Source organism: Neopsephotus bourkii, unplaced genomic scaffold (genome assembly GCF_033783945.1).
Source record: "Neopsephotus bourkii isolate Nb327-2 ecotype Australia unplaced genomic scaffold, CSIRO-AGI_Nbou_v1 NB_1768, whole genome shotgun sequence".
In the NCBI taxonomy this organism is placed as follows: domain Eukaryota; kingdom Metazoa; phylum Chordata; class Aves; order Psittaciformes; family Psittacidae; genus Neopsephotus; species Neopsephotus bourkii.
The window spans coordinates 6,408,027-6,434,291 of record NW_026902242.1 but is presented as its reverse complement, the minus strand read 5'-3'; the positions used below and the strand labels follow the sequence as shown (position 1 = coordinate 6,434,291).

General features: G+C 39.2%; 1 protein-coding gene and 1 long non-coding RNA gene across 8 annotated transcripts in view; one reads left to right on the top strand and one right to left on the bottom strand.

Moving 5' to 3' along the window:
* Positions 1-25,527, bottom strand: part of UGGT1 (UDP-glucose glycoprotein glucosyltransferase 1) — a 42,111-nt gene extending 16,584 nt beyond the window's left edge. The window contains exons 1-24 of one of the 7 annotated variants that reach the window (XM_061379172.1): positions 25,390-25,527; positions 22,726-22,858; positions 22,165-22,303; positions 20,228-20,310; positions 19,529-19,659; positions 18,646-18,758; positions 17,290-17,464; positions 15,888-15,984; positions 14,883-14,961; positions 14,580-14,680; positions 13,599-13,698; positions 12,464-12,524; positions 9,057-9,148; positions 8,274-8,424; positions 7,890-8,009; positions 6,731-6,816; positions 6,138-6,273; positions 5,076-5,207; positions 4,270-4,434; positions 3,922-4,042; positions 3,038-3,136; positions 1,662-1,685; positions 1,059-1,153; positions 208-414 (exon numbers count right to left, since the gene is read on the bottom strand). In XM_061379172.1, coding sequence (XP_061235156.1) covers positions 208-414; positions 1,059-1,153; positions 1,662-1,685; positions 3,038-3,136; positions 3,922-4,042; positions 4,270-4,434; positions 5,076-5,207; positions 6,138-6,273; positions 6,731-6,816; positions 7,890-8,009; positions 8,274-8,424; positions 9,057-9,148; positions 12,464-12,524; positions 13,599-13,698; positions 14,580-14,680; positions 14,883-14,961; positions 15,888-15,984; positions 17,290-17,464; positions 18,646-18,758; positions 19,529-19,659; positions 20,228-20,310; positions 22,165-22,303; positions 22,726-22,750 — 2,532 coding nt within the window. In that variant the 5' untranslated portion in view covers positions 22,751-22,858; positions 25,390-25,527. Of the gene's footprint in view, positions 1-207; positions 415-1,058; positions 1,154-1,661; positions 1,686-3,037; positions 3,137-3,921; positions 4,043-4,269; positions 4,435-5,075; positions 5,208-6,137; positions 6,274-6,730; positions 6,817-7,889; positions 8,010-8,273; positions 8,425-9,056; positions 9,149-12,463; positions 12,525-13,598; positions 13,699-14,579; positions 14,681-14,882; positions 14,962-15,887; positions 15,985-17,289; positions 17,465-18,645; positions 18,759-19,528; positions 19,660-20,227; positions 20,311-22,164; positions 22,304-22,725; positions 22,859-22,907; positions 23,034-23,634; positions 23,659-25,389 lie in introns of those variants that run through there. The other 6 variants (XM_061379174.1, XM_061379173.1, XM_061379175.1 and 3 more) reach the window with 6 other exon arrangements.
* Positions 5,150-17,283, top strand: LOC133226057 (uncharacterized). The gene is made up of 3 exons (XR_009729376.1): positions 5,150-5,270; positions 10,728-10,846; positions 16,201-17,283. It is a non-coding gene; the product is annotated as an uncharacterized LOC133226057 (long non-coding RNA).
* Positions 25,528-26,265: the final 738 nt, after the last annotated feature.

Below are 26,265 nucleotides of genomic sequence, written 5' to 3'. Positions count from 1 at the left end.
TATGTGTGAGGATTTACTTTATTTTTAGATGGCCTGTTATGTTTAGGTAAGTCTGCCTTTCGGAACAAAAAAAGAACAGCAGCAGCAAACCCAACAGTGTTACTCTCTTTTGTCGCTGCACCTTTTGCATATGAACATACCACACTAAAACAGTCATTAGAACAAGTGAGGTACCGTACCTTTGTAATTGCCAACAAACATGCTTACCCCAACAGCAAATTCTAAGATGTCAGCTCCTGCCTCTAGTGCCTTTGCAGTTTCTTCTTTGGCCATTTTGGTGATGAAGTTCTTGGCATTATTTGATGTTTGTGTCTGTAGAGCTGCCCATATGGCTTTAGCGACAACTGTATTCTGGCTATTTGGATCATTACTAGGATTATTAATCATGCCAATTCGAACATTGTTGCTGGATTTCTGTGTTTAACAAAACACGCATTAGGAAAGGTTTAGAGTTCAGGTGTAGTTTAAATGAGAAGACTATTACAATAAACACTATAGGAAAAGCTTTTGTATTTCTTAACCAGAAAACAAGATTCCAAATTAGGTAGATAACAGCAGAAGGTTAAAAGGATGAGTGAACTAACTTAACATCAAGTATTTAATTTACATGTAGGCACCACTGTAATCTCCTGTAGATAATACTGTGTTACACAAGAGACCAGGGACCATGGCCACCACTAAGAGGTCTGGCAAAACAGTGATTCAGGAGTGCTATTTTTATAATTGTTACCTTCCCAGAACAAAGGAAACAGGGAACAATGCTCATGTTCATCTCCAAACCAAAACACAGACCTCTCCAATTCTGGACCACGGGCTTAGAAGAACAACTTTTCTGTTTTTGTGTTATCATAGTGCCAGGAGGGGGTTTTGTCCTAGTACAAGAAGGTCAGTGATATCCCAGCCTCTACAGATAAAATGAGGCTGCAATTTAGAAAAGCTGCAGGGAGAACCCATCTCCCCAGGGCATACAATAGGAAGAAGCACAACCTGTGTTTTTCAAGCTTCTACCTACTGCTTTATTAGCACTGCTAACCTGTTCAAATGAAAACATCACCTACCTGATGTTTAATTGCATCATACAGTAATTGCCTTCCTGAAGGTTTATCAAAATCACCAACAATCCAAAAAGTAACTGGTCTAACGAAGGAGTCATCTGCAATTTAAAACAGGTGGGAGAAATTTGAGGGTAAAGGGAAGGAAAGCTTCAGGTTTTCCTCATTTGGAGGAAAAGTATGATGCACATGCAGAGATTTCAAAACAAGTAAGATTACATAGGAAGGCTGTGGATGAAGCTAAGCAATGATGTTTGGCAAGATAAACGTAATAGTATTGGTATTACATTGGTTTCATTTGCCTCATTCAAAAAACCCACCTGGGACAACATGCATCACTGTTTCTAAGCTCATAATTTTTTGTTTGCTACCTTTTTGATTTAGAAAAAATAAAGGAACCTATAAATAGAGATTCCAGCTAGGGTACAACATTCTGCTTCTTTGTACTGAAGCTGTTAGTTCCCAAAATCAGTTTTGCATAGAGAAAAAAGTGCTGAAGCAAACATGCATTTAAACGCTTGCTTCATTTCCTGCTGGTTCTAAAGCCAGTGTTATAAAGGATCCAGAATATTCCCAGAACAACATATAAAATGCTAAAGCATGAGTTACCATAGATCTCCTTGGAAGACATTCCTGGTCAAAAAGCAGAAAGGAAAGGGGGAGAGGAGAGAAACATTAATAATATGATAGTAATCCCAAAGTCCATCAAGAAGCTGCAGCACTGAACAGAACATAACTGAATCACTAGAGTTGAAGTCCAGCAAACAACGAGTTTGTACTAACTTTATTAGAATAATCTTTGATTTTTTTTTTTGTTCCCCTCAAGTAGATCAATGCTTTATTTTCATGCTACAGCACTAATTATGCTACATATTACCAGTTCCATACCATACCATAAAGATGGCATTCTGAACACCCTTTGCAAAACTGCCATGCCATGACAACTTGGATGTTACCCATTTATGTTCTCTTCCCTCTTTAAAAGCTATCCAAATGGTGCTGTTTCAGTACTGTTGCTGAGCCAGCAGCTTGTATAACTTTCTTACTATTTTAGAAAATAAATGTGCTACGGAATTGCTGTAATCAGATATTAGTTATTAAATATCTTAAGTGACCAAAGAGGCAGTAACCCAAAACTGTCAAGCTATGCAGACTTTCACATGAGAATGCAGGAGTGTAGGTTTAACTAATAATCTACAAAGGAAAAACAAGAAACTTGTTCACATCAAAGTGACTGAACATGAACTGCAGGCAATCAGGAGACAGGAGCAATAGGAACATCTAAGGCAGTGGATGCAGGTGGCAATGGCTGGAGATAGTACTGGTGAAACTTATGAGAGTCTAGCAATGACAGCAAGTAGAACAAGAGGTATCGGTTCAAATGACAGCAGCTTATTTGTGATACTTAACTGAAATGGATACCGGGAAGGCCTGATTAAGTTCTGTATTATGTCTGTGCATGCATTTCGTACATTGAGAAGTACAGATGAGATTTAGCACAAGACTGTATAACTGCAGTAGAAGAATGTTGTCATTGAAAACAAGCAGTACATGCACTGGAGCAAAAAAACTAGCACAGACCACATTAGGTGTTGTGTTATATAATAGGCAGTAACAATTTTCTTCTGAATCCATGTAACTTTAAGTAATTTTGAGTTATGGGATGGAGAGTTACAATCCCTTTTGTATTTTCTAGTCTGTGTCACTGCAGGATCAGAGCTCATGCTGTTGCATTTCTGGCAGTCATGTGCAATATAACATGAGCAGGTTGGGTAGGACTTCAGTATTCATTGAAGGCTGGGCTGGGTTTAAAGCAGAGAACATTCTTGTTTCACCCTTATAAAAAAAAAGTAAATCTTTAACACTTGGAGTGTGCCATTACCCACAGACCTGACCAAAGCTCAGCATGTGTGTTGAGAACTGTACTCATGCTGGGGAACACACATAAAATTAGATTTAGGTTCATAATCCACTGCAGATGTTACCTTTCTTTGTTAAGTAGGTCATGCTGTTTGCAACAGCAGATGTCTTATCTTTGGAGTCCAATGTGGTAAATCGAGCAAAGTCATCTACATAAAAGTTACCTGAGGAAGAGAAAAAGTATTAGATGCCAAAGCAACTATTCCCTGTAAAATTAAAGAAAAATCACTACTATTACTAGAACATTAAGAACACATCCCATTTTGTTCCTTGCAATTTTGCTTTTTATGTTTCAGTTCCACTCTTAAGCTGAAGAATATATTTCTGTTGTCTCATAGGTTACCTTTTTGTCTCCTAAGTTACATTAACTACACAGCATATTTGATATGTAGAATATGCAGAAGTCAATTGAAAGAACTGTTCAAGTCTCACTTAGTTGAAGTTAATTTATGTAAATAATATACATTTAAAGTCCACTGTGTTACTATTTTTCAAGCAGCTCAAAAAAAAGCAATTTTAGAAGTCGTTTTGCTGTGCTGTCAGTATTCTGCAGAGTCAAACCACCGGCTGTTAATACATTTAGACATGACAAGTTCTAAATCTTAATTGCAAAGATGACTGTCAATCTCTGCTCAAAAGAAGGTTAGAAATAAGAACCAAGCTGTTGCTGTATACATCATATGCCTGTACTTGGCTTTTACTAGCATTGCTGATTTCTCAGCCTCATGAGTCATATTCCCCTAAAGGTTTATATAAAATCAAACCAAGATCCTGTTTTGAAAAATCCGTAGATATTAATGTTGGTGTTGTACACAACATCTCTCCTCGCCCAGGGCTAGAACATCACTTGGGGTGCTATTAATACTTTGCCACTAGACCTTTCCATTGGGACAGCAGAAGTATTTAAATTGGATATATCAGGTTTAATGCAATTAAAAGCATCCCTTACTTATTCCTGTAAAATCTAGGTACTCTCTGTCAGACATTAAAATTCTTGAGTTAATTCTTGGAACAACATTAGGCTGGTTCATGATGTATTCAACCACATCTTGGTCATTAGATAATTCACCCTGAAGGAAGAAGAAAAAAGCAGTATTAGTTATTTCACATGTTTATTTGCCTTAATAAGGTAAAACATTCACACCCCCCAAACAAATACCCACATCCACCAACAGAAACCCAAACCAAGAACTGATGCAAGTTAAGCTGTCTTATGTATTATTTATTCAGGGTCTTTTGAGTTAGTTTTTTCCCAATGTTTATTCTCTCTAAAGTCAGAGCTGAACTCTGCACCTACCAGGTACACAGCTCGCTGGAAGATGCTTGTCGTTTCCAGGATTTTGTGCATTGTCACAGTTTCCAGATCATCAGGATCCAACTGATCTTTTTGAAAAGGCATTCCATTGAACAGCACAACAGGGAGAGGACCTACACCCGTTTGCTCATAGTAACCTCTTGCTGCCTAAATACAGGGAAAGAAGTAGCTTTACCACATCAGCCCATTACCACAAGGGTTGACAACATCTGCTTGCAATATCCACGAGTCTTTGCTAAAGACACTGAGATGTCTTTCTAACCTTCATATCATATTTAGAATACTAATTTTATGCAGTGCATAAGATGTTTTCTGTATCTTATATGTACAAGATGGCCTTGTCTTTCAGAGTTTCAAAGGAAAAAAACCTTACTTCATAATACAGTAGTGCAAAATATTCCATAAGCTCAGACTGTAAACAGATTAGTTCCAATGAGCACTTTCCGGTAGTAACAGAAAAATGCACAACAGGAAACCTGACTTTGCATATGGAAGCAAATGCAGTTGTAATGTAAGACGGCATAGAAGGTTTTCATTTCTTAGGAACATGTTTCTACTTGGTTCTAGTGCTGTACATACAGATTTTTAAAAATATGTATTACAGTATATAAAGCTTTCTGCTGAACATAATTACTGAAGTATTACTACAAGTCACTCAGTGTAACAATGAAGCAGGTACATGGCTTTGGCTTGTAAGAGAACTGGATCACGAAATTGGACGTAACTATATTTCTAAAACAGTGTTGAAGCAAAGAAAGTGAAAACCCCTCTAATTCCTGAATTCTTACCTTTCTGTTTTGATCATAGGCAGAATCAATTCCCAGAATGCTGTTGATTTCCACATAAGGATACTGTTTTTCAAGAACACTAACCACATGCTCCACTTTGAGCTGATCTCCTGTTTTTACTTTGTTATATATCTGAAAAGGGGATACAAATACAAGTTTACAGCTGCAACTGTAAAGTGTCTGTTCTTATCAAAGGTAAGCTGACCTGCCATCTGTGTTCCAGTAATTATAAGGAGGCATTAAGAGCAAGACTGCAAAACGTGTATTTGTGTTTATTAGCTGCAATAACAGCTCCTAAGTACTTGTAGTGCTTAGAATTATCTTGCTTTTACCTTGTCATTCTAGTGAAATTGGAAGGAGGTAAATATAATGTATTTCTTTATGTAATAACTTGCATCTTTAATTAGAAAAGTTATTTGAGGGGGAAAGGTAGTGCTTGGGGGGGGAACAGGCTCAAGTAAAGCATATCCAAAGAGCTACCCTTCCGTTTCAGAACCCAAGACATGTTTTTAAACAATATAACAGACCTCACATGTAAAGCAGGTAACTGGTTCCCTCTTGAAGGTACAAGATTTTACTTTGACTTACATACCAAGTCAAATGAGAATAAAAATAATTTTCTTAAGGTCACCATCAGTTTAAAGTTACAGGATGCCCCAGATTGCTGATTTGTACAACAGTGTCAAACCACAAGCAAAAATGCATTTACTTAGCACATAGATTATGCTTTGACGTGGCAAAAGTATGCAGCAGGAACTGTTCAAAACAGAATATAATATTGAAGGGATAGAGCGGTTTAGAACTGACTGACAGAATGAGCGAAGGAGCAGGATCAGAAAAATGCGTAAGTGTTAAGTGTCACATTATACCTCCTCTTGCTTGTTAAAGTTAGGTCAGAAGCACTTCACAGAGCAGCATGTGTTGTGTGGTACTAGTGTTTAGAGGTACTCTGAATGCTAACGCTCAGAATTTCTTCCCTTATCTACATATTGGCACATTAGCATAGTCTCACGTACACAGAAAATGTTAACATGTTAGTTTCCATTTTAAATGAATACTTACAGACATGACAGTCTGGAAAGCGTAATTGTTGTCCATTTCTTGTGCCACGTAATTGTACGTCCTAAGGAGGGCAACACCTGGATCCTGAAGTCCATCAACATCCTCTGAGTCATTAACCACAAAGACTAGTCCTATCCTGCAATCAAACAAACCTTCAGATCATTAAGCTATTATACTAATAAATAATTGATTCTGCATACAACTGTCAGCTATGATCAGCATCTTAGGCAAAGGAGTCTTTTGGAATAGACTGATAAGATTTCAAGCACAGAGGCCAGCAATCAAACTTAGGACATACAATCTCTAACAGTGAGTCCCATCAGAGTCTTGCTTTTCATCTCTCTTTTATCTAATGTACTTGCTTTAACTTTCTTTTGGACTGTTAAAGAAACTGAACTCTGTTTTGCGAATATCAAAAGTTACATTAAAAAAGAAAATGAAATAAGAACCAATACTTAGTAAATGTACTCCCCAGCCACCAATACAAAACATGGAACTTTTCTATAGTGTTCTAGCAATAAGAATTTTACACTTGCGAACGTCAGAAAAATAAAAGTCATGTAAAAAAATTCCAGTTAAAACACAGCAGTTACCTCAGTGGGATGTGGTTACTGAAGAACATCTCTGCCACATTCAGTAATTCTGCAGTGGTCTCGTGAACAGGATCTACTATCAGCACCTGTGTACAAATTGCCAGTGAAAAGTCTCTATTCCCTTAAGAAGTTTTTGATTAGAGATAGCTTCATTCACGTTTCAGTGCAGAATTATCATCAGTCCTACTTAGATGAGGCCTTAATAGTTTCTTCTAAAACCTTTAGGTCCATTATCTAAAATACCCAGTCTAAACCACTCCTTTAACTAGAAAAGATCAGACTTCTTATGTACTTTGTGTCTTTACCCCAAGTATATGCTAGCATCTAACTTTCTGCCTCTGTGAGTACACAAATCCACCCTTAATTAATGCAGTCTTAATGAAGTGCATGGGAGATAATCTGTTGGAGTTGAGGAACACAGCACTGCTTTGCTCAGCCCCCTGGAGAGCTGATGCTGCTAAGACATTCTCAAAGCAAGCCCAAAGCCAGGGAGAACCAGGCCATTCAGAATAAATTTAGGGCCCTTTATTCATGCCAAGTGTTGTCTTTTCATTCAGTTTCAATGTTAGAAGTAGTAAACTCCAGAGAAAAAGATAACGTATTACTACTGGCAGTTTGAGGTGATTCAAGTCCCTGTTTGCCACTAATCACAGGAGTCCTTTTTAATATAGGGCCACATTTATGTAATTTACAAAGTCCTTATTAAATATGATTTTAAGCAGTTTACCTAGAGACTAAAAGGACACCCAGGATTAAGATGAGGGCTGCTGACCATGTTTTAAAGTCTTGGTGCAAGAATGCTTTCCCACTGAAGTACCTGAAGTTGGTCTTGACCCTGGCTAGATGCTACTGATTACCAAATTTGAGGATTCCACAGAGTTGAAATGCACTGAATTCTCACTCAGCAGATGATAGTTTTTTCCGCTGATGAAGCGATTTTTGGCAGCTAATAGATGCCAGAATCATGCTCAGTAATCTCTGAATCTCAGACACAACTTACTAGTACAAGTAGAACAAAACCTGTTAGAAAGACTACCCATCTCAAGATATTTAAGTGACAGGGAATGTAGCATATATGTAGTAGGTAAGTCGCAAAAGCTAATGTCCCTGCTGTTGAAAAAACAACACACATTTCATTTCTAGTCAGGTTATTACTTACGAAATTATGGAAGTTTTTTCTGATTTGTCTGATCACACCTGGAAACGTGGGACGCAGCAGTTCTTGCACATTGGAAGGCCAGGAATTATACCGACTGTCAACTTCCAGATTATTGATCCACTGAGGAAAAATAGAGGCATTTAAATGATTGACAGTCCTCCTGCTAATATATATATATATGCTGAAAATATCCTGCTGCTATTTTCAAATCAGACACTATATTGAGATCTGTATGAATAAAATGTTACGCTTTTTAAAAAGAGCTAATTATATCTTTCTTTCTTTCTTTACTGCAGTTTCAGAGCCGATGGTGAGATAAGAACCCAAGTTCCCATGAACAGCCCAACAACACATAAAATCGCTCTTCTAAAAAGCCATACGCACTGAAATAGCAGAGCTTCTAATGTCCACAGCATAATCAGAATCTGATGGCTGGATGTTCAATTTCAGAACATTGTGCAGGGAAAGCCCCTCAATTCCTAAGCTGTGTAGGCCTTCCATAACACGGGCTTCATTGCGCAGCACGTCAATCAAGCTGGAAGGAAAAGAGAAATCATTGATGAATTTTAAAGACAAGGTAAATAACTTGCTCTTACCCTAAGGGGTAATGTCTGTGTATTACTTCTTATTTCTTCCTATTTCTAACTGTCCTAAGAAGCTTGAACCAACTTAAACATACTCAATCACATTGTAGTTCTAGGTAAAACTACATGAAATAATTAAAGCATGATATACATATGTATTTCAATTCCACATTATTGGAGCAAATTTTAACCAAGAGGGTGGGTTTCAGATGAAGAATTTACAATGGTTTATCCTTTGAGAATCAGTCTGCTATCTTCAGAATTAAACCTGTGTGGTGACTGTCTTTAGAGACCAGAATCTTGCTATTCACAGCACAGATAAAAAGAATAGTACAAAGATGACCTCCCATTCCAGTCTTCAAGGGTATTCCAGTTTTCACATCTGTTTTTTTGTTAGAAATGCACTTGCATAAGAGAAGGAACCATGATTTGCTTTTTTCGGTACTTAACAATTAAACCTAGTCTAGATACAGACTTTGTGAGTAAGGTTTGAAATTGTCTAAATGACCTTATCATCCATGTACAAGCAGGATGCAAGCTGCTAAATAGGATAAAATTATTCTGAAAAATGTAACATTCCTACCTAAATATGTCCTGAGTGTCTAAATCAATAAGCAGTCCATTGATGAACAAGGCAGAATCTCCTGGTTGCAATCCTAATGTTCCTTTGAAATACTGAAAGAAAGTAGACAACATCAGAAGAATGCTCTGCACAAAAAAAATCATTACTAGACTGTTTAATGTGTTGAATTGTGGATTATATCTCCCTTATAGTGTTACAAATTGCATCACATTGCTTCTCAGCTGCAGTCTTGCCTGACTTCGTGCACACACCTGTACCAGATGAAAAAACAACTGAAACTATTTAGTGCATAGATACTTAAATTGGTTGTTTCTTTCTACATGATTCAGCAGTGCACGGGGAAGTCCCTGAGTTGACTTTTCAAATATACTCAGATGAAATAATTAAAAATACTTGTATTAGCTCTTTAATGTGCAGTTTTGGGCAGAACAGACCTAAAGAGCTGGATATTGCATGGTACTCTCTAGTAGAACTACTGTGTTTAAGGTACCAGTTAAGTCCTGATCTAGTGGATATGCCATCAAGTACAGGAGCTGCCATTGTAGTCTGACCTCCACAAAACCAGGAGGTACACCAATGGAAAAAGCCTTGCCAGTATTTTGGAATTACTGTCAGGTACCTCTAAGCAATACCCCATTTGAATGGGTAGTTGTCCCTGAATTGAAGCACCATAGAATCATAGAATAGTTAGGGTTGGAAAGGACCTTAAGATCATCAAGTTCCAACACCCCTGCCATGGGCACGGACACCTCACACTAAACCGTATCACCCAAGGCCTCACCCAACCTGGTCTTGAACACTGCCGGGGATGGAGCATTCACAACCTCCTTGGGCAACCTATTCCAGTGCCTCACCACCCTGACAGGAAAGAATGTCCTCCTTATATCCAATCTAAACTTCCCCTGTTTAAGTTTTAACCCATTACCCCTTGTCCTATCACTACAGTGCCTAATGAAGAGTCCTTCCCCAGCATCCCTATAGCCCCCTTCAGATACTGGAAGGCTGCTATGAGGTCTCCACGCAGCCTTCTCTTCTCCAGGCTGAACAGCCCCATCACACAGAACAGGTTTGAATTGGGAGACATGAATAAAACACAGTCCTCCTGGAACAGATTTCCCAACTCTAGCATGTTTAAAACCTGAAAAACAGCACTGCTTTCTTCAGTGCTTCTTCTCTTACAGTATCAGTTACAAAATACTGTGAAGAAGCATTATGAACACTGGAGGAGAAACATAGTATTTGTACACTGAAAAACACTAATATCATGAGGAATGCAAGCAAAGCAAACAGAGGAATAGTGAAGTACCAACAACAGGAAAGCAGCATCTAATTGGGAAGACTGTATGTATTTTATGAAATAGAGACTTCCAGAGAAGAGCTGACTACATGCAGTGTTGATTATCCACAAAAAGATACAATTTATATAGTAAACTATAACTTACTGATAGCAGTAAACTTCATTATCAAATAATATCCACACAAACTGAGTCATGCAATGAATAGCCTTAAAGGGCAGGGTTAGATCTAGCCAGATCTGGATCTAAACTTTGAGTAAAAATGAATCCACAAAATCATGAATTTACCTGTGGACCAGTCTGATCTAACATGTAACAGAAAAGCCACCAGGTAGCTTTCATTTGCATTTACATTCTATACCCTTGTCCCTTCCAGAACCACACTGGATGACAGCGTCAAACCGCATACCTACTTTTCTGATTTTATCGCTACTGAACAACAAGGGATTTCTCTTTGAGAACAGGAATCTCCATGGACTTGTAAGTAGATGTCAGGTAACTTGGCACTACTAGACTAGCCAAATATCATTTATTAGATAAACAAAGACATAAGTGTGTACTTAATATACTTTGTATTTTTCCTATTAATACCAAGCGAGACTGAAATGTACGAATAGATCAGTGTAGATCATACAGTAAAAGCTGTTGTTTGGCTTTGTTTTCATTGCCATTTTAAACTTGCATTTTGCACTCTATCCAGACTGCATTACCAAGGCTATTTTAACTGTACAAAATGCTGCCTGTAGAAAATTCCCAACTGGCTACTTTTTTATTTGCCAGTGCTTTGCTAATGCCAGGTACACAACAGAGCTGTCGAAACATTTTTCTGCAACACCAGAGCCTACTCAATGACCTCAGGGTCCTTCACAAGCCCATTTTTTTGTGTTCCCATTTCAAAGCACGTGTACTCTTACTCGGATAGCTGCTAAATTTTATTCCTTCACTAGTTTCACTCTCAAAGCATTGGAACCATTTTCTTCCACAAAATACAAATCATTCTAAGCCATGGAAAAAGGGTTCAAATTTATTCTGTGACTTATACATAAACACCAGTGAATTTAGGAATCTAAGCACCATCTCAAATTGGGCAATGAGAACTACATTTCTTCTACATTCTCAGAACTGTGAGAAAATGCTTAATAGATCTGCTTTTTAAATAGCTTTCTGACAAGCTACATTCCATCTAGCTCAGACATTTTAAAATAATCTAAAAATATAATTACATTTTGACTCTAACAACTTCCACTAAAAAGCACTCACACTTTAGTATCCAGGTGCTTCAGAGAAGTCCAGAATACAATCCAAGCCTAACTTGAAGCCAACCTCTTTTTAACTGTTACACTGGACAAGCAGTGCTTATGGCATTCAGACATGACACATCTGCTTCAAGACTCAAATAAGAACTAGGTAAGAGACTGAAAGAAGGCCACCCAGCAGGCACAGTTCTTCAAGAAACACACTGTCTTTATAAAAGCTTGCTGGCAAGTCATCACTACGAACACGTAACTTGGAAACAAAGACTGATGTGATACACACATCACAATTTCTACCGCTTTGTTTTTGACCCAGTCCCATCCCGCAGATCACATTAAGACACTCTGCATGGAAATCCTAAGAGCACTTGCACTGTATGTTTTTTTTTCCTTCAGGGTTAACAACATAGTACTTTAATTGTATTGAAAGTTAATTTTACAAAGATAAATAAGTGGAGGTACCACATTCTTAATCCAGATACAGAACAGAAGGTCACTTTCACACACATGAACAAGCTTTTGTCAAATAACTATCAGAACACTTGACTTCCATTGTAGGGGCAGCTCTGCAAACAAAACCTCATATCACCATTTCCCAATACAGTCATCTCACTCAAAGAATTTATGACCAATATATTCATATTTGAGCATACAAGCCAAATTGTGTTCCTAATCCATGTCTGAAAATCCACCACTTTTTTAATTCCTAGATGCACACTAAGACACAGGTGTGTGTGAAAATACCAGCTCAATTTTTTGAGCAAAATGTAAACTTTTAAATAAAATCATTATTTTCAAAGTTTGAATTTACACTAAAATGTAAGTGCAAAAGCACTATGTTACTTTCTGGAAGCATTACCTTTTGGTTCTCTTCAATTTCTGCTCTGAGTTCCGAAGAAACAACTGTTTTCGTTATGGCTCTACATAAATAAAAACATCACATTGTGAATCATCTAATGGATAAATACCTACTTATCCTACTTTTTGTACCTCATCTATGAATATATTTAGTCTCCTAGTATAAAAACCTGCATTCACTTGCACTTTGTGGTACCATTAAACAGTAGGATGCACTATTTTTCCTTGCACTTTATAATTCAACAGAACATAAAATTGAGAACCACATGCCAAGTGCCAGTATCTAATTTCATATTAACTATAATAAAAGCAGGCAGCTGCCAAAAAGGTAGAGGTGGAGGCTGGCAGCAGAAAATACTGGGATTTCACTCCTCATGGTGGGTTCCCATTCCCTTCCTTACATTATTGTGTCTAGTAATTGCATCATCACAGAACAGGCAAGTACAGCTCACATACCTGACTAAAAACACAATGAGAGTGCAGTGCCTACTTCAAGAAGCTATAAATAGGACAAATCTTAACATCAGTTAGTGGGAAATCAGAATTCAGTTTCTTTTTATTTTCAGGTGTATCTTCACCTACTCAAAAAGGAGGAGCTCCTATAATAACATCTTCACAGCCCAGGTCATGTCATTTATCAGAAGAAATATATTTCTAGAGTGTTTGGGCAGGCCAGATTATGACTGAATTTCTTGAAATGAATTTGAATATGCTCAAGACATGGACAAAGTGAAAAAACCAGTTTGATTGCACATAAGTCTCTGACATGAGATTGACTGGGCATTTTGGCAGAGTAGATCCAGAAGACTGGGATCTAGTGAATGGATAAACCTTAAAGCCACCAAACAGAAAACCTATCCAATAAATTCTTGAGGACTTGATGCAAAATGTTCAGAAGCATTCACAGCAAAATACCATGGATAATTCTGTACATTTTACACCTGTCCACATGTCCACATCAGCTGCCATCCAAGAAAAACACTGTAAGAAATCCTCTTTGTAACCCTAGGCTGAAGAACTTCTCTGCACAAACATTCCCCAGTGTTTGCTTCCAGCCAAATGGAAACTTGGACAATGCTGCCTGTCTCAGGAAAAAGATAGTAAGAAAACTCCTTAGAACTCATAATTGAAGTTACCTGGCCATAGTAGGAAAGTTCTGACTCAGGTCTTTCATGACCATCAAAGCATCCACAGGGGGAGCAGTCAAAATGCGAGCAGCACTTTGAAAACTTAAATCTAGAAGTGAAAGAAAATAGAAGTTGAGAACTGTAAACTGAAAACAAGGCAGTGCAGTCATCTTCACTTTGGCTTTTGACTGGTTTTGCTCATTTGTTACCTATCAAAATTTGTTTTCTATCTGCACCTTTAAATACTTTAAAAAAAACCAAACATCTTCTTCCTTATGTTAACTTACATTTGTTGCCTTGAAGTAACACTTTCAAATGTTTCCTGTCCCCAGGTTGCTGAAATTAGTCCAGACCACCACCTTTTTGTTTTGGCTGAGGTGGGAGGATCTGCCCTTCAGAATCGGTCTGGGTACTTGTTAGAAGCTAGAAATCTACAAGCTAGAAATACAAACAGCTATCTGTTGGATATAAGTAGATTCTCTGTGACTGTAACGTATGCTCAGCATTTCCAGTTACTCTTTTTTTCCAGAGGACAAAAAGCTTTTCCACAGGCCTCTACAGATGATTCCCAGGAAAACAGGCCAGAGTTGTATATGCAGTTGCTTTTGAAATACAGTTTTTCTTTGGTGTTGAGAAATCTCAGCTTTCCACACCAAGCATGTGACCATGGAAAGAAACTGCATTTCCTTTGCTTTTCTGCATTTAGCAGATCGTACAGATAGTCAGTTAAAGAGCAGGTGGCTTACTGTACTTCACAGTATAGAAAGCAAACCTCATTTCAGAAGTCCTGTGAAACAATCTTTCTAAAAGCTATCCCAACAGCACATTACAAAGGTACTTTCGAAAATCCAGAATTTTCCAATGCAGGAATTTACAGTCAAGCTCTCTCAACTGTATGCAGCTGCTAACAACCTCATCTGTGTAGTACACAAGAAGGTAAGTTTACATTAAGGTCTTGCAGTACAACAGTGAAACCCTCATACAGATTACCTTGTAGCTGCCATACTTTCAAAGGTGCCATTTCATTGGTACTTTCCACGAGGTGTTTTCTAAGCTCTTTCAGCTCTTCTGTCAAGTCAGGATACAACTGCCTAAAAGGGCATGAGGGTAAAACAATTTCTTGGGTTTCCTAAAAGCAAGTCTGCTGCTAATTCTAAGAAACTAACATATGGAAAAGTATGCTGCTTATATCAGTGAATAACTCAGGCATTTAAAAAACTATAATAGAGCAAAAAACCATCAACATCTCTGCATGTTTTCTGATATGACAGATCAACAGCTTAGAAGTTCTACCTTAGTTTTCCAAACAGAAATCCTTGCACTTCATCAACAGGGTCATTTTCACCTATTACTGTAGCATTCACATCTGTGCCTGTAAACACACAAGACAACACTATTGTTACCAACCTGTTCAGAAACAGTTCTTGCACTCATTTTGATTAGTTTAACAAAAATACACTGCAGTAACCAAAAAGAAGGGCAAGTTTCAGGTTTAACTTTTAAATCTTATTGAAGAGATGTTACATTTACAAATGAACATAGTAACAGTTGAAATAAAACAAAGTTGGATTATTGAGAAGAAAAAGCTTAAGATAAGTGGATATCTCAGAGAGCTAAGCATTTCAGAGGAATTCACTAGGACCTAGAAGCTTTCAGGACATGCCAGCTTTGTAGAGCAACTGCTAAACTTCAGTTGTGATCACAGCCCTCATTTTAGCTCCAAAAAACACGATAAAATAGTAACATCTGAGTGAAGTCCAATTCTGGGCTTAAACATCAAAAAGAAATCTGTGCAAGACTCCAGTCTTATTAGCTGGACAGAAGCCAACTCCAATCTAGATGTTTTATGGTAAAGTCTAACTCAAGATCCTGACTTTTTGATGAGTGTTTGCTCCTAGGCAAGCCAAAACAGTCATCAATAAAAGACTGCACAGTCAGAACATTCACAAAATCAGACAGGAGCTGGATGAGAGCCTGTCCTTGTTCCAGCTGGGATAGAGTTAATTTTCTTCCTAGTAGCTGGAACAGTGTTGTATTCTGGATTTAGTATAAGAATAATGCTGAGAAAACACTGATGTTCTAGTTGTCAAGTATTGTTTATTCCTTCTGCCCCTCATTATTATTAGTGTATTTTACTTTTATTTCAATTATTAAACTGTTCTCATTGCAACCCAGAGGTTTTTACCTTTTTTTTTTTTTTTTTCAATTCAGGTAAACAGTTATTCATCTAAACACCATACAAAATTCTCTTTGAAAAATTAAGATGTTCACATTAAAATACTTAAAGTAATAATTCACCTTTCACCTGTGTATCATCCTTGGCCTTGTATTCTGTACTTTTAATAGCCAGTTCCACACCATAGCCAGAGAGGTAGACTTTTTCTTTACTGGGATTCTGTAAGGAAAAGCGAACAGTATAGTATTGCCACTCTTTGGTTTGATGCACAAATGAAAAGCTGCCATCTCCCAAAGGTAAGAAAGCTCTAGGTGGTATACATTTCAGACATAACTGGTAATAGAGAAGTGAGGAAAACACAATGAATGATTCTACAGTAATATACTGTAATATTACATTTCCTGCTGTATTTCAATAGAATTTTTTTAATTTCAGTGAGCAGAGATATCTCGTGGACCAGAAAACCACTGAAAACCACGAAGTAAAGAGGAACACAAAATGATGTTTTCAGGATTCAGCGTAAACCAAATAGGACAAGACCGACTCACATCATCAAATCAAGAGGAGGAAAAGGAACTTCAGCTGTGAAGTTCAGAAATGAAATATTCATTACAAAAAAATAATAAGTCAATGACTCAATAGAGATGTATAATTAGTTCTATTTTTAATGAGAAACAAATGTGATGACTTCTTAAAAATATTCTGAAATACACAGGAGTCCCACAACTGTATATAGATCTATTATGCAGTACACTTAATTTCGAATGTAAGTACTCCATCCAACACTGATAAACAAATACCTTTTTAAAAGTAAAGTGGCATATGTAAGAATATGACTTTATTAAAAGTGCAAAGATCATTAAAAGTGAACCAGCTAATGCTTTTTTTGCATTGGAAGTCTGGCTACTAACTAGCTGCTATACTGCAGGTTTTAGCAGTACTAAACAATACGCAGGAAAAAAGTCAAGTAACTTAAATTTCTCAGAGCTTTTGAAATGTAGTTTTAAACACTAATCCAGTGGTAATGGGCAATTTAGGGGAGGGGAATGGAAACCAGGACAAAATGCATTAGGACTGGTAAGCAGTTCTGTATTATTACAGAACCATCTGCTGTGGAAATAGCACCTTTCATTTGAAAGCGTTCAGGTTAACCCTTGCTTTTCAGATCAAGTAACTAAGTGGCCTGCCTGTGGAAAGATCTGATTGTTTCCTGTAATCTAATATAGGTGAAACAAAGGTTTTTTTAGATTAAAGCCTATAATTAATCCGGAGTTTAACTCTGCATTTGTAAAATCAAATGATTTTCCTATTTAAAAAAGCAGGAGATTAAAAATATTACATATTCCTCAGGTACATGCAATAGAAAACAAACTTTTCAGTATTCCAAATAAATATCAAGCAGCAACACATTATGCAAATGTCAGTTTAAAGGGAACAAAGTTGGCCAGTTTTCTTTTTCTAAAACCCAGGTCAGTTGCTTTTTCCATGTCAAATACCTCTGTTACAATGCACAAATATACTTACAGCAATATAGTGTCTGAGGACATAAGTGATTTCCCCTGCCTCAGCCTTTAAAACAAGCTTCTTGTGGTTTGTGTAGAACTCCTCTGAGCCAATCTCAGCATAAAGTATGACGACAGGACTTTCGGGGTTTGACACTGGGTACTTGTGATCACCTTTGAACAAAAATGGCTTTGGCCTAAGAATAAACATTGGAGATTAGCCCACTGTGCTTCACAGCATTTCTTCACTCAGCGCAAGAAGCAAAATCTCTTTTTCTCATGTTGAATCACTGTTCCTTTCTTCACAGAATACATACGTCAAGCTAGTCACAGAGATTATCAAGGTTGGCAGCATTTGATGCATGTTGATAAAGCTTGTTTAAAAATGGACATACGAAAATGAAGCAAGTAGCAAGGTGCTGTTTTGAACCTAACTTGATCCTTATTTTAAAAACTGACCACTTCCCTTAAACTTCCAATTAACTTCTGTGCCCCAAGTGCTCAATCATAAATTCTGTATGAAAAAGTAAAAGGCTAACAGAGCCTTTTACTTGAGTTCCAGGAACTCAAACTGGAGCACCAACCCAGTCCTCCTTGGTTAATATACACACAAAAAACTGAATGAAAAGACTGTTTTCAACTTGGGTATTTCAATTTTGTCCAAAATAAAATGAAGTATTTAAAATATTCCCAGTGAGTCAACAAAAGAGCATGTGAGCTATCGATGTCTACACGTTGAGCAGAAACCCCTTATGCTTACAAAACCCAAAACTACCAGAATTACTATGGAGACAAACTGAAATTTAAGGGTTTGAGTTTGGCTGGGTTTTGTTTTGTTGGTTTTGTTTTATTCTAAAGAGGTTATTACATTTTATGGTTTCTTGTTGTTACTAAAAGTTAAAGTGAAGTTCTGTTCTTGTAAAGAAATCTGATCTTGTATTACATCATGTGGTAATAGTTTTCTTTGTTAATGCTGAGAAAATTGTATAGAGAAAAATATTGTGCATGTTTCAAGCCATTCATGAAACCATCTCTGTTATATTAACCATCATTTTAATATGTAGCCCAGCTCCTTCTAGTCACCCAACATACTAAAGGCTTTACATATTCCTGAGAGCTCCTACTGTACTTCAGCAAATGGTTTCCAGCTTTTCCTGTGCACATTCCTCTTCCTAGCATAATATCAGAGCAAGCGATATGAAAACAATCATTCCAGACTGGATTAATAAGAAATAAAGAGACTGCCACTTGTGTGCAGTGGACAGTATAAAGCAGCACTGAAGAATGTAGAAACAATTAGTTTATTACCATCTCTTTACAGCAGTAGTCTAACTAGGTTAAACTTTAAGTCCTAATCCAGTGATGCAAAAGCAAATACCTTTCTGAAGCTCCCTGTAAAAGGTTTCCAAGCGACTCAAATTCACATGTCTTATCCCCATGCACAGCAAAAAACAGGGTACAGCTCTTTGGTGGAGGTTCATCTGCTGCTATCTGTATGAAAATATTTGTGATAGAGTAGGTTGAATGTTTGCCTGTAGAACAAGCAAAAATGATAACAGCATAGCTCTCTGTGCAGTCAGTCTTCTTTGATTTCCTAAAGCCTAAACCAGTACTTCTTTGCTATTTATTACATCGTTTAAATGCAAGGTCGAAATTGCAAAATTGAGAGTTAAGTCTTATTATAAATATTTCTGCAGACTATTACTACTAACTGTAATATTGATTCCAGGGACAAAAAGCAAGGCTTGCAATTGTAGGGTGTTTGCTTGAGGTCTCTTTTGCATTACACATCAGAAACCTCTATATTTGTTAAACATCAAATGACAAAATGATTCCAGATGAAAAAGGAAGAGGTCTTCTAGAATTACTTAAATAAAGCACATTATAATGTGACATAGTTTGCAATGAGTTTGAGAAAGAACAAAGTACAACTTATGTAAACATTAGAGGTATATATTCGAGGGTAACTACCTTCAACTAAGTACAACTGAATAACAGGGAAAGCAGCAGCAGCATCACAGGTTTCAGTGAAGCAGCTCATATAAATCTTCACACGATTGTTAGTGCAGTGGGCATCAATGATACGAAGACATGTTGAAATCCCAATTCTTCCATCTACTCTACACAGATGGACTCAAATTTGGCACTGACCAAAATTAGTAGATACGTCTGTTACGTATCAAATGTCTCCTTACACAGCTTGCTCCTTCCTGGGCTTTAGGTAATGCTGTATAAATCATTTGAGGATTTCATGTACTAACCTGTTGAAAAGCTTGAACGGTTGCAGAATAAGAGCGTAAAGCCAAGGAAAATTTCAACAAGTTCTGCTGCAAAGGTGACAGACTCTGGCAGGCTGCTTTCAGCATTTCATGGTAAGAAGCATAATCACTACCTGCAAAGTCAGAGTACAAGCAATTTTCTTTCCATACCATATTCATATCAGAGGGGCTTTTCATCCTAAATTTGATTACTAATTGTGAATCCTAATTGTGATTTATACTAACAGAAGCCCATTACATTAATTGTAAATATGCACATGTCCACTCCTCCTCAATTTTCATTACAGCCGGTTCTACAGATGGATGAGTGACCTTCAATAGAAATCCATGACAGTACACTTAAATACATTGGCAGAGGACACAAACATAGCCTTGGGGAGGCAGGAAACAGTTAAGAGCTCCCATTTAATTTGATAAATAGAAACACAAAGAAAAAGCATTTATAGTATTAATATTTCATGTTGAAATAGAAACTGGCAAGCAAAACACATTTCAGACTTACCCACTACAGTGTTTGTCAAAACAGATGTTATGAGCACTTTGCAGTAAAAGTATTACTGAAATGAGTCCTCATTTGACTTTTACAATATGAACACAACGGAAGACAAAACATTGTGGTTTATTTTTCAACCGTGTCATCTATCAGTCATCATCCAGCAAAAAAGACCAAGAAAAACTTACCATCATGTTCAGATGTCTTAATATTTTGACTGGCTTCTACAAAATTCCAGAATTTTTCTTGACCTTCTTCTGATAAAAATTCACTGAATGAGAAGAGTTGAGTTAGCTACATCTAGGACTTGCCTCTCAAGTTACAACTGTAATACATGGTAAAGCTTTACAGAAGGTTAGCTCCTACCATATGTTTACCTCTACCAGACAATCACAGGTTACTAGAAAAAGCAGACTAGGAAAGGTAAAAATGTCCCCAGATGAACAGATAATATAGTAGGAGGCCAGGACTAACACAGACTACACAAAAAAAGCTTGTAAGGCACCTGTTAATCTCTCAAAGACCTCTAACATACCAGCATACATCCTGGGAGCTCTCCTCTCTAACACATTTCTTTGCTAGCTGCTTTTTCTGACAGACATACATTTTTGTTTACTTTGCTGCAGCAAACTCTAGTTTGTTGGAGCTACAGGACTTTGTGAGTTTGTTTGCTTTTAAATCAGCAAAAGGAGAAGCCACAGCTTCAAATCATGATATTGTAATTCCCCATCTATGAAACATATGATTAGGCAGATATACAACATTAAATAGTAAAATAATTCTCTAAACATTGCTAAGAACAAATACTTTATCCTGTCTAAACATGTAACATGCTTCATATGCTAATGGATGCTATAACAGAAGATTTAGAGCCCACTGGCTGCCACAATAGCTTTTGTGTTCACTTCTGTCTGTTCTCACCTGAGGTGGAAGGTACTTCTCGAACATCTGGGTGATGAATTGCAGTGCTGGGCTAAGTAAACTGAACAGCGGGAATGATTTTACACTGCAGTGCTGTATCATCCTGCATTCCTCCCAGATGAACCATCCTACCCACCCGAAGTCTTTGAATATAACGGTTAGATTATATATCAAGCCTTTGGCACATGATTTTGATTATTTGCTTACTATTTCAGTCTCTTAGGGTGACCTTTTACCCTAAAAATGTCTTGCATTGATGGGGTATTCAAATCCCGGCATATTACTGGTTAAGGATTTTTCAGTCCTCAAACTTCAGCTTCTATAGGGAAGGTTATAGAACAGTCATTTCACCAGGGACACACCTATCCCAAAGCCAAAAGCTGTGCCCATTTGAATAAAATTCATCAGTACTCAGCTATTCTCATGAGAACCATCTGTGATAACAGCCAGAATTCTTATGTGATTAAGAATTATTCCTTAAGTGATACAAAATGAAACACACGCAAACATATAAAAGCCCTGTTTTGCATAGACGTCTCCAAACAGGAACACTGCAGAATGAAATGATGAGGGCTTCTGAACTGCTAAGTAGACTAGTAGTGTAAAGACAGCGTTTTGCTCTGTTTTGTTTAAAAGGCATTTTTACATGTTTTCTTTTTAAATAATGTCTTTAAAAAAAGAGGGGGGAAAAGTCATTAGTACTGTAAAAGAAATCTGCCCAGGCTGATCTGCACAACTCCCTTACCAAAGAAGCTGACTTTAGATAATCAATGCACAGTTCCCTTGAACAAAGTTAATCTCAAGCTTTACGTACACAAGCAACAGCAGATAAGTATCAAAACCTACAGTCATAGTTGAAGTAAAAAAACTACTATGGAATCTTATGAGACTATGCCAAACTTCTCAGTCTAGTGCTTTGAGCAGGTAAAACTTTGCAAGGTAAAAAATACTGTGGAATTATTCATTATTATTACTGTTCTCATTCACAATGAAAGAATTTACCCACTAAAAACTACTACTCTAAAATATTAATCCCATCTCCCCAAGCACAGCAATGATCATGTTCAACTGAGTGTTACTATTACTGCCAAAGAGTCAATAATGACAAGAGCCCAAAGCACATAAAACAAGTGAAACAGAGAACACATTAACTTATCCTCTAAGCATACAGATTTGTCAACAAAAAAAATCACAATACACTTACCTTGCTTCAAGTAACAAAGGAGTTGAAGACCACTTTGTAGTTAGAGATGTTGTGACAGCCTTAGAATGTCCTCTTACAAGTGAAGAGCTGAAGCAGATTCCAAGAACTGCAATAAGTAATCCCATTTTACAGAAGAAGCCTTAAACAACATTAAGGAAAAAAAAGTTAGTTTTGCATTGTCTCTTTTTATAAATACAGAATCTCACACATCCAAATATGTTAAGAACTGTTTTAAGATTCAGGGGGCCATTTAATGCAATGTATCAGTGAGATAATCAGAGTCTCACCTGGACATACAAAATGAAAAATACTATGAAAACATGAAAAGACACAAGGATGTTAAGATCTGACTCCTAAGCTGCAGTTAAACCTAAATCAATTCCAGCTCTATGTTTATGCTTTCAAATAAACCTGTTTCTGTTCTGGGACACCCACATCACACACTGCTTGCTCTATTAAGAGGTATTACAAGCAGCATGAATTTCAAAGTAGGTGGCAAACCAACCCACTGTCTGTTTTACAGGAGGTCAAGTCACATATTGTGTTTGCTGGTGTACTAACCAAGGTCAGAAGAGCCAGGCAACATCAATGTTCCCTCGTCAGCCCTTGAGGTTCTGCAGGGTACAGTGGACTTCTCTGGGGAATGAAGAAACAAGCATTTCCCAGATGCACTAAGTACCACCAACTTTAGAAGCTGAAAAATGAATGAAATAATGAAGACAGACTCAAATTATACAGCTTACCATGAGAAAGGAGCCAAAAAAAAAGTGCCATTTCTTTACTGTCCTCCATGTGTACTTCCATGACCACATATTCTCTAACCTGTATACTACAACACAGCTGAGTGGAATTTCCTTGCCCTCAGCTCTTAAGCTTATGCAATACCTGACTTAGCTTTCCATTACATTCTCAAAAAAATTCAAGTTTTGAGTTTTCTCCCGACTGGAGTATATTTACTACACACCCAGCACCCACCCAGGCACTCTCTTACTTCTTAATCCTTACTTTTCTGGATAATTCTTTTCCTACTCTGTCCTGTAACTTCAAAAACAGCCCACTCAAATTCCAGGTATATCACACCCTACAGCCTGCATCTAATTTGTGTCTCTTGATGATCTTCATATTATAAAAAAAGTCTTATGTGTTACATATCTGTAGCTTTCTGTATCTCAGTGTCACAGAATCAGGGAATCATTAGGGTTGGAAGTGATCATCCAGTCCAACCCCCTGGACAGTCAAGGCAGGGCCACCTAGAGCAGGTTACACAGGAACGCGCCCAGGTGGGTTTTGAGTGTCTGCAGACAGTTCAAATGGTCATGGTTAGATTGTCAATGTCCTTCTTTCACAATGAAAACAGAAATGCCCTGCTGTAATACCCACAGAACAACTTGCTCAGCTGCACACCTTTGGTTTACACCACACCTGGGAAGCAGACAGATGGCATCGCATGACACGCACGGTTACACCTACCGCTCACTGTGGGCAGAGGAGGAAGCTCAGTCAATATTTGTGCAGTGAAACCTCTGCTTCTGACAAGCACAACAGAAAAAAACAGGTTTGCTGTCCCCTCAGAATCGTGTCCTTATAAACTGTAGAAACACAGAATGGTTTGGGTTGGAAAGGACCTTAAAGTTCATCCAGTTCCAACCCCTGCAATTCCACCTCGTTTGGTCACTACCTGCCCTTATCAAAAGCCCCTCTCCAAGTTTCCTGTAGCTCCTTTAGGCACTAGAGCTGCTCTGAGGTCTCCCTGGAGCCTTCTCTTCTCCAGACTGACCGAGCCCAGCTCTCAACCTAGCTCCATAGGATTCACTGCAAATCATGCACAGCTGTTTGGAACATGTACATGAATATACCATACTGCATTCTTGCGACTAAAACTGCTGTGCTGCTCTCTCAAGCCTGCCTTCCCATGCTGGAAAGACTGAAATAAAGGCCTTTTATTATGTAAAATAGGTGACAAACGTGTCCTTTATTTTTTCCCTAACACAGGTTTAGCCATCTGGAAAGAAAAGCAGATTAGAAATATCTGCACTCCCTGGATAACAACAGCCAAAGGGAAGACCAGTATCTCCAAGTGAAATAAAAACACACCATGGAGACCAGAGGAGACAAGATGCACGGGAATTCAATCACAGAATCAATCAAAAGGGTGGAAAAGGCCTTTAAGATCATCAAGTCCAACTGTTAGTGAACAGAAATGACAGAGGAACCAGCTCTGTTCTGTATGAGGTAACAAAGCAAACCCCAACCTGAATTAAGAAGGAAAAAACTGCATTTGTAACTCTTTTTCCTCCAGTCAGGCAGTTTAAAATACGGCTGACTTCTGGGAACTTGCACATCCAGCCCTGGACATGGGAATAAATCACCCCACAGCCACAGGTCCGGCTGGACCATGAGAGCACAGACCTCTGCCATGTCCTGCGAGGTGTGCCTGGCAGTAAGCGGGTAAAGAGCTCCACTTCAGCAAAGCTCAAATGAAAATAGACCTCCTGCTTAGACAGTGATGCCAACCCCAGCATCAAGGCCCCAACACTGAAATAACGTCTCAACCGAGCCTTGTGAACAGTAAGGACTGCCGGTAACACCTGGAGAGCTTCTGTGAGCACGGGTATCGTGTTGCTGTACACGTTCTGAAACTGAAACACGGCTTTTATCTGGTAAGTCCAAAATCGCTTGCAGAGCTTTGCCTATGAACAGATGGTTCTAGTGACACCAATCAACATCCAGCTTGCTTTCATAAACCCCTGCCCAGTGCACACCGTTTCCGATGCAAAGCACGCTCCCGGAATAGCGGCAGCGCACACGCTGCTGCTGACCCGCACCCACCGAGATAAGTACCTCAGGAAGTACAAATCGGGATGGCCGATCCTCAGTGGCGAAGGGCGTTTAGCCCCCGGGCGCGGCCCCTGCAGCCCTCCCGTCACCCCTCCCGCGCTGACAGCAGGACAGCGCCGAGGCCGTACACCACCCGCGGGGCTCCGCCAAACCACGCTCCGCTCCTCTCCGTGGTGCTGCGGGTAGCGGTGCCCAGCCCCGGCCGCCCGCTTCCCCCCACAGCCGGCCCCGCCGAGCCCGCCCCCCGGCCCGGCAGAGGCGCCCTGAGGGCCAGCGCCAGGCCCCGCCGCCCGCTCTCCGCGCCCCTCCCGCGCCAGGGCCGCTTCAGAGCACAGTCGAGCGCGCCCCACGCCCAGCCCCGAGCGCGGGTCTCCGTGGAAACCGCACCTGCGAGCGGCCGCCGCGCTCCCTTCCGGCTCGTGCCGCTCCCGCCGCTTCCGGGAGCGCGGCTTCCGCTGCCGGGCGAGAGGGGCCATAGAGTTACGCGGGGCAGCGCCAGACTGTCACCGCGCCGCCATCTTGGGGGGGTTGGTGTCTGGCACCGCGTATCCCGGAGCCCGCCTTCAGCCCGGGGCGAGGGTTGGATCGCCGCGTCCGGCCGCGCTGCGTGACCGGCGTCCGCGGAGAAGCGCCGGTAAAAGCGGCAAGCGGGGCACGGGCACGGTTCGGGCGAGCGGGGCCGCGGTTCTTCATCAGAGCCCGTGGCTCCGAGCTGCCGCGTTTAGTCAGGCCCGCGGGGAGCGGGGCCCCGGGGTGCAGCGCCGCGAGCCTGTCCGTCGCACGGCGGGATGCGTAGGTCAGATCAGGACAAGCAGAGCAGAGGTTTTCCATTATCTTTGTGCGGTGTCGGTTTAAGAAGCAAGTAATGCCAGAGGCAGAGGTGGAACCAGTGTTGCTTCTGTCATTAACTGATCTAGTTGGTAGCCTGTGCTCTTAAAAGGAGTCCCAGAACTTGATCACACTGTGCACAGAACAACTTATTTCGTTTGCTCACTTGTTTATAGTGTAAATATGAGGGGGGATTGCAAGTAGGCAAAAAATAGTTGGTTTTTATTCATCTTCACTACACTTTTGACAGCTCTCTGTCAGAACGCCCTCTGAACTGTCCCTGCTCCAGCCTGAAGATGCCAACCCCGTTCCGCCATTCTGTATGTGCTCTATGGCCCATTACCTGTGCCACATCCTCTGGATACTTTGTAGTATTACTGTAATCTTATGTATCCATGGGGATGAGGGAGCAGAGCTGCTCATCTCATGCAAGAG